The sequence below is a fragment of the Eptatretus burgeri genome, chromosome 1, assembly GCF_056783735.1.
Source record: "Eptatretus burgeri isolate ZD-2024b chromosome 1, Ebu_testis_v1, whole genome shotgun sequence".
Classification (NCBI taxonomy): domain Eukaryota; kingdom Metazoa; phylum Chordata; class Myxini; order Myxiniformes; family Myxinidae; genus Eptatretus; species Eptatretus burgeri.
Window position 1 is genome coordinate 14,125,253 of NC_140961.1, and position 9,203 is coordinate 14,134,455.

The window sequence follows — 9,203 nt, forward strand, 5'->3', positions numbered from 1 at the left end:
TTTTGAAAATAGCCATTTTTTCTTTTGTTCCCACTTCAAGGGGTTAATTCACAATGTTGTGCAGAATTTCAACAACTACAACCTCAGTTTTCGAAAACGAGGCATCAACACGGTTCAGATGAGACCGGTTTCAGATAGTTGTAATATACCTCCGGTAGGGGTCGGCTCATTTTTCTCGGGCTCGGCCACGACACGAATAATCAACAGGTCGTGGAAGAGGGTCGAGGGGGGCCTGGTCGGCGGCCATGTTTTCTGTCTGAACCACAACACAAGCACCTGATCTGTGAGGAGAGTGTGACGCCATCCAGGCAGCACTGACCACAGGAAGCTTCACTAACCTTTCACAACTACCTGTTCATCTTATACCCATTTCTTCAACACAGATAGAGATACACAAAGGGTTTATTCGTGGGGTGCAAGTACACCGCAGGGCTTTCCCATCCTGTTAACATCCCACTTACCCACTGTGTTAACATCATGTTTATCCCTTACCCACTGTGTTAACATCATGTTTATCCCTTACCCACTGTGTTAACATCATGTTTATCCCTTACACACTGTGTTAACATCATGTTTATCCCTTACACACTGTGTTAACATCATGTTTATCCCTTACCCACTGTGTTAACATCATGTTTATCCCTTACACACTGTGTTAACATCATGTTTATCCCTTACCCACTGTGTTAACATCATGTTTATCCCTTACACACTGTGTTAACATCATGTTTATCCCTTACCCACTGTGTTAACATCATGTTTATCCCTTACCCACTGTGTTAACATCATGTTTATCCCTTACACACTGTGTTAACATCATGTTTATCCCTTACACACTGTGTTAACATCATGTTTATCCCTTACACACTGTGTTAACATCATGTTTATCCCTTACACACTGTGTTAACATCATGTTTATCCCTTACCCACTGTGTTAACATCATGTTTATCCCTTACACACTGTGTTAACATCATGTTTATCCCTTACCCACTGTGTTAACATCATGTTTATCCCTTACACACTGTGTTAACATCATGTTTATCCCTTACCCACTGTGTTAACATCATGTTTATCCCTTACCCACTGTGTTAACATCATGTTTATCCCTTACCCACTGTGTTAACATCATGTTTATCCCTAACCCACTGCGTTAACATCATGTTTATCCCTTACCCACTGTGTTAACATCATGTTTATCCCTTACCCACTGTGTTAACATCATGTTTATCCCTTACCCACTGTGTTAACATCATGTTTATCCCTTACCCCCCCTCCCCTCCCTGATTAATAACCCTGGATGTCCAGGTATCGATCTCTCTCTGAATGTTTATCTTCTCTTCGTTTTCCTTCCTGTTTCTTATCTCCCTCCAATCCCACGTGGATTATCTTCACATTCCCTCAGTTTTATTCACCTGCTCGTGTGTACAGTGTGTACAGTGTGTACAGTGTGTACAGTGTGTACAGTGTGTACAGTGTGTACAGTGTGTACGGTGTAGTATTACTATTGAGTTTATTTTAACTGGAGCGGGCCGTGCCCTTTCCCCAAGCGGTTTCGTAACGAATGATCCGATTTGTGAGGTGTTTACACCATTAAACAAGAGTAGCAGTTGTGAACATCGATCCTCACGTTCCTCACAAACAGAACAATGTTCAAATTTTTTGATATAAGTGTATGAACCAATCGTTTCGCACCAATACACCGCCTCATCCGTGATATTGCCGACATGATACTACGGGTCGGTTTATCGGCAATCGTGAGTTCTGCCCGGACGAGCCGTCGATTTTCGCATTCCATGCGCTTGATCCGTTTTACAGATCGTAAGGATGGACCTCGAATCGGGATTGAGACGGAGAAAGAAGGGGACGTTGTGGATATCTGTAGTCACGACCCGGGACTCGCACGGGACATGATCCCTTTCCTCGAGGCTGGAACATCGGCCCTGGAAGCGGCGAACAGGTATTATTTACACTCAGGTGTGTTTAACCCATGCAGGTATTATTTACACTCAGGTGTATTTAAACGGTACAGGTATTATTTACCCTCACGTGTATTTAAACTGTACAGGTATTATTTACACTCAGGTGTGTTTAACCCGTACAGGTATTATTTACACTCAGGTGTGTTTAACCCGTACAGGTATTATTTACACTCAGGTGTGTTTAAGCCATGCAGGTATTATTTACCCTCACGTGTATTTAAACTGTACAGGTATTATTTACACTCAGGTGTATTTAACCCGTACAGGTATTATTTAAACTGTACAGGTATTATTTACACTCAGGTGTGTTTAAGCCATGCAGGTATTATTTACCCTCACGTGTATTTAACCCGTACAGGTATTATTTACCCTCACGTGTATTTAAACTGTACAGGTATTATTTACCCTCACGTGTATTTAAACTGTACAGGTATTATTTACCCTAACGTGTATTTAAACTGTACAGGTATTATTTAAACTGTACAGGTATTATTTACCCTCACGTGTATTTAAACTGCACAGGTATTATTTAAACTGTACAGGTATTATTTACCCTCACGTGTATTTAAACTGCACAGGTATTATTTAAACTGTACAGGTATTATTTACCCTAACGTGTATTTAAACTGTACAGGTATTATTTAAACTGTACAGGTATTATTTACCCTCACGTGTATTTAAACTGCACAGGTATTATTTAAACTGTACAGGTATTATTTACCCTCACGTGTATTTAAACTGTACAGGTATTATTTACCCTCACGTGTATTTAACCTGTACAGGTATTATTTACCCTCACGTGTATTTAACCCGTACAGGTATTATTTACCCTCACGTGTATTTAAACTGTACAGGTATTATTTACCCTCACGTGTATTTAACCCGTACAGGTATTATTTACCCTCACGTGTATTTAAACTGTACAGGTATTATTTACCCTCACGTGTATTTAAACTGTACAGGTATTATTTACCCTCACGTGTATTTAAACTGTTCAGGTATTATTTACCCTCACGTGTATTTAAACTGTTCAGGTATTATTTACCCTCACGTGTATTTAAACTGTTCAGGTATTATTTATCCTCACGTGTATTTAAACTGTTCAGGTATTATTTACCCTCACGTGTATTTAAACTGTTCAGGTATTATTTACCCTCACGTGTATTTAAACTGTACAGGTATTATTTATCCTCACGTGTATTTAAACTGTTCAGGTATTATTTACCCTCACGTGTATTTAAACTGTTCAGGTATTATTTACCCTCACGTGTATTTAAACTGTACAGGTATTATTTACCCTCACGTGTATTTAAACTGTTCAGGTATTATTTACCCTCACGTGTATTTAAACTGTTCAGGTATTATTTACCCTCACGTGTATTTAAACTGTTCAGGTATTATTTACCCTTACGTGTATTTAAACTGTACAGGTATTATTTACCCTCACGTGTATTTAAACTGTTCAGGTATTATTTACCCTCACGTGTATTTAAACTGTACAGGTGTTATTTATCCTCACGTGTATTTAAACTGTTCAGGTATTATTTACCCTCACGTGTATTTAAACTGTTCAGGTATTATTTACCCTCACGTGTATTTAAACTGTACAGGTATTATTTATCCTCACGTGTATTTAACCCGTACAGGTATTATTTACCCTCACGTGTATTTAAACTGTACAGGTATTATTTACCCTAACGTGTATTTAAACTGTACAGGTATTATTTAAACTGTACAGGTATTATTTACCCTCACGTGTATTTAAACTGCACAGGTATTATTTAAACTGTACAGGTATTATTTACCCTCACGTGTATTTAAACTGCACAGGTATTATTTAAACTGTACAGGTATTATTTACCCTAACGTGTATTTAAACTGTACAGGTATTATTTAAACTGTACAGGTATTATTTACCCTCACGTGTATTTAAACTGCACAGGTATTATTTAAACTGTACAGGTATTATTTACCCTCACGTGTATTTAAACTGTACAGGTATTATTTACCCTCACGTGTATTTAACCTGTACAGGTATTATTTACCCTCACGTGTATTTAAACTGTTCAGGTATTATTTACCCTCACGTGTATTTAAACTGTACAGGTATTATTTACCCTCACGTGTATTTAACCCGTACAGGTATTATTTACCCTCACGTGTATTTAAACTGTACAGGTATTATTTACCCTCACGTGTATTTAAACTGTACAGGTATTATTTACCCTCACGTGTATTTAACCCGTACAGGTATTATTTACCCTCACGTGTATTTAAACTGTACAGGTATTATTTACCCTCACGTGTATTTAACCCGTACAGGTATTATTTACCCTCACGTGTATTTAAACTGTTCAGGTATTATTTACCCTCACGTGTATTTAAACTGTTCAGGTATTATTTACCCTCATGTGTATTTAAACTGTACAGGTATTATTTACCCTCACGTGTATTGAACCCGTACAGGTATTATTTATCCTCACGTGTATTTAAACTGTTCAGGTATTATTTACCCTCACGTGTATTTAAACTGTTCAGGTATTATTTACCCTCACGTGTATTTAAACTGTTCAGGTATTATTTACCCTCACGTGTATTTAAACTGTTCAGGTATTATTTACCCTCACGTGTATTTAAACTGTTCAGGTATTATTTACCCTCACGTGTATTTAAACTGTACAGGTATTATTTACCCTCACGTGTATTTAACCCGTACAGGTATTATTTACCCTCACGTGTATTTAACCCGTACAGGTATTATTTACCCTCACGTGTATTTAAACTGTTCAGGTATTATTTACCCTCACGTGTATTTAAACTGTTCAGGTATTATTTACCCTCACGTGTATTTAAACTGTGCAGGTATTATTTACCCTCACGTGTATTTAAACTGCACAGGTATTATTTAAACTGTACAGGTATTATTTACCCTCACGTGTATTTAACCCGTACAGGTATTATTTACCCTCACGTGTATTTAAACTGTACAGGTATTATTTACCCTCACGTGTATTTAAACTGTACAGGTATTATTTACCCTCACGTGTATTTAACCCGTACAGGTATTATTTACCCTCACGTGTATTTAAACTCTACAGGTATTATTTACCCTCACGTGTATTTAACCCGTACAGGTATTATTTACCCTCACGTGTATTTAAACTGTTCAGGTATTATTTACCCTCACGTGTATTTAAACTGTTCAGGTATTATTTACCCTCACGTGTATTTAAACTGTACAGGTATTATTTACCCTCACGTGTATTTAACCCGTACAGGTATTATTTACCCTCACGTGTATTTAAACTGTTCAGGTATTATTTACCCTCACGTGTATTTAAACTGTACAGGTATTATTTACCCTCATGTGTATTTAAACTGTACAGGTATTATTTACCCTCACGTGTATTTAAACTGTACAGGTATTATTTACCCTCATGTGTATTTAAACTGTACAGGTATTATTTACCCTCATGTGTATTTAAACTGTACAGGTATTATTTACCCTCACGTGTATTGAACCCGTACAGGTATTATTTATCCTCACGTGTATTTAAACTGTTCAGGTATTATTTACCCTCACGTGTATTTAAACTGTTCAGGTATTATTTACCCTCACGTGTATTTAAACTGTGCAGGTATTATTTACCCTCACGTGTATTTAAACTGCACAGGTATTATTTAAACTGTACAGGTATTATTTACCCTCACGTGTATTTAACCCGTACAGGTATTATTTACCCTCACGTGTATTTAAACTGTACAGGTATTATTTACCCTCACGTGTATTTAAATTGTACAGGTATTATTTACCCTCACGTGTATTTAACCCATACAGGTATTATTTACCCTCACGTGTATTTAACCCGTACAGGTATTATTTACCCTCACGTGTATTTAACCTGTACAGGTATTATTTACCCTCACGTGTATTTAACCTGTACAGGTATTATTTACCCTCACGTGTATTTAACCCATACAGGTATTATTTACCCTCACGTGTATTTAACCCGTACAGGTATTATTTACCCTCACGTGTATTTAACCCGTACAGGTATTATTTACCCTCACGTGTATATAAATTGTACAGGTGTTATTTACCCTCACGTGTATATAAATTGTACAGGTGTTATTTACCCTCACGTGTATTTAACCTGTACAGGTATTATTTACCCTCACGTGTATTTAACCTGTACAGGTATTATTTACCCTCACGTGTATATAAATTGTACAGGTGTTATTTACCCTCACGTGTATTTAAACTGTACAGGTATTATTTACCCTCACGTGTATTTAACTCGTACAGGTATTATTTACCCTCACGTGTATTTAAACTGTACAGGTATTATTTACCCTCACGTGTATTTAAACTGTACAGGTATTATTTACCCTCACGTGTATTTAACCCGTACAGGTATTATTTACCCTCACGTGTATTTAAACTGTTCAGGTATTATTTACCCTCACGTGTATTTAACCCGTACAGGTATTATTTACCCTCACGTGTATTTAACCAGTACAGGTATTATTTACCCTCACGTGTATATAAATTGTACAGGTGTTATTTACCCTCACGTGTATTTAACCCGTACAGGTATTATTTACCCTCACGTGTATTTAACCTGTACAGGTATTATTTACCCTCACGTGTATTTAAACTGTACAGGTATTATTTACCCTCACGTGTATTTAAACTGTACAGGTATTATTTACCCTCACGTGTATTTAAACTGTACAGGTATTATTTACCCTCACGTGTATTTAAACCGTACAGGTATTATTTACCCTCACGTGTATTTAACCCGTACAGGTATTATTTACCCTCGAGTGTTTCACCTTTATTGGTGAAATGTTTTTTTTATTGTTTGTTTTTGCTATACAGAGTCCAGGCTCGTAGAAGAGATTTCTTCGAAAAATTCACACATTGAGAACGTTACATGCAAGTGATTTTGTTAGTATAACTAATCCTAACCCCTTTATCTTTTTGTTAACGGTAGTGACAGTTTTGATTGCTCATATGATATTACCAGTAAGATAGACATGGGTGAGTTCATCATTCATAAGCAAGACGCCTATTGTTTTTAGGTCAACATAGGCCAAAGGTCAACAACTAAGGTGGTATTTCTAAAATCCTCAATTTTTCATCCGATTGACTTGAAATTTGTACAGGATTTGCATATTTGGTCATTGAATTCAACCACCAATTATTAAAGCTAGATTTGTTTTATGGATTTCGCAGGAACTTGTTATGCTTGCCATGTTTCGTGTTTATTTTTTCCTCTGGCTCTGCCAACAGGCATAGTATGGTGATTGTGCTTGCATGTCGCACTGCACAGGGCCCTCAAAAATGGTGCCCCAGTGCTTCCACGGTCCAGTACTCGTATCCTTGCTCCCGTGGTCGGACCAGACAAGGTGATCTGCGTGGGAATGAACTACCATGACCACTGCCTCGAGCAGCATGTGAAGGTGCCAAAAGAACCAATCATTTTCAGCAAGTTCTCCAGCTGCATCGTGTGCCCTTACGATGATATACTTTACCCCGATGAGACCAACGTAAGTCTGTCGTGGACCAAATTACTGTTGGTAATTCAATTTTTTTGGGGATCAGAAAAACTGATTTGTTTTCGTACTATTGCGTTGACCGTCACGCCGAGTGTCTTTGACCCCAGCAAATGACCAAATGATCTTTGAATAGAATTTACACTGTGTTCATTTATCAATTCGTCATCCCCCAAGGATTGTTGAAATAAAGTGACGTTTTCTCGCATGGGAAGGCAGAAGGTTGGAAAAAGTTTTTTTTTTCTATATATATATATATTTTTTGTATTTTTACAAATACTACTTGATTGTAAAATTAATGTGGAACAAGGAAGGACAGGACACGATAATTAATGCACGGAACAAATGTGGTGATCTACATACACAGATAGGGAAGAAACAGAACATGCAAACTTATATATACAAGAATGGAACTAAACCCAACTCAGGCGCCAAATTACCAGGCTCATCCGAGGAACAAAGGAAAATGGGTGAGGACTCGTGCTGTTGGGTTTCTTTTTATTTTAACATACACCAATTGATGCGAGCAGAAGGCAAAGCGGTTTGTCATACATCCGAGGGATGGTGCATTTGGTGATGCAAAGCCTCGTTTGTGAAACACCATTCAGACAGATGATCGTCAGGTCAGGAATCAAACCCATTCGACAGCTTAGAAATGCGCTGTCTCTGCACTAATTTGTCGGACCAAATGCATTAAATTCTAATTGAGGTGAATCCTCTTAGAGACTGCTTTGGACCTTTTTATTTTTTTTTTTCTTTCAATAATATCCTACAATATAAAATGAAGCGATCTGCTCTTCGTATGTATGTGTACATCTGAAAATTACCGAAAAAAATACACAGTTGGGCCAATCTCCACTCAAATTTTGTTTACCGGTACGTGTTTGAGATACCCAAGGGTCAGATCGTGACCACCATAAAAAAATTCCCCCCGCAAGGGTGTGGTTCCCTCTGTAAGCGGGTCACCATAGCGGGATGGAGGGGGTGATTGTGACCATTAAAACTAGCAGAAAAGATGTATGTATTGGCCACCGACTGCTGCCGCGATCGTTTTCCGAAAATAATTAACCCAGGTTACTTTATGAAGCAAAAACATGCCTACTGTTTGTGCATATGCAGTAAACCCTTAAATATCGCGGGATTGAATGTCTCGGTTTTGACCAATCACGGGCGACTTCCTCATGTACCAATTTAGTTGTTGTAGGGCTAAATTACGACCAATTGTGGATTTTGAGTAGAGTTATGATGGTTATCTCGCACCACGAGCCTTTTGTTTGTTTTTCCTGCACCGTTAGTCATGGTGCTGAAGTGTAAAACGATGGACAAAAGTGATTTTAATTCTATTAGCCCCCGTTGGACTTGGTTAAAGCATTAAATGGCTGGGGGGGGGGGCTTTTAGATTGGGTCTCGTCCTCCCGCAGTTATATATCAGAAATGTATGGACTGATTTTGTTCAAACTTGGCACAAGGACAATACATGAAGGCATACATATGCACATCATTTTGTATCACAATTCGATCCAAGATGGCCGACTGGCGGCCATTTTAGCTGCAAAAACCCGATGTTGAACACGTCCTCGACCATTTCTCGGATAGGCATTTACCGGTCTTGTTCAAACTTGGTACACAGATAAAGAATGATGGCTGACATATACATGTTATTT

At 37.9% G+C, this 9,203-nt stretch overlaps 1 protein-coding gene across 1 annotated transcript in view; it reads left to right on the forward strand.

The window, feature by feature from the left end:
- The first annotated feature begins 1,685 nt into the window (after positions 1-1,685).
- Positions 1,686-9,203, forward strand: part of LOC147033904 (oxaloacetate tautomerase FAHD2A, mitochondrial-like) — an 8,494-nt gene continuing 976 nt past the window's right edge. Inside the window, exons 1-2 of the mRNA XM_085872657.1 lie at positions 1,686-1,958; positions 7,317-9,203. The exon at positions 7,317-9,203 is cut by the window's right edge and continues 976 nt beyond it. Of these exons, the coding sequence (XP_085728783.1) occupies positions 1,726-1,958; positions 7,317-7,656 (573 nt within the window). The 5' untranslated portion in view covers positions 1,686-1,725 and the 3' untranslated portion in view covers positions 7,657-9,203. The remainder of the gene's footprint in view (positions 1,959-7,316) is intronic.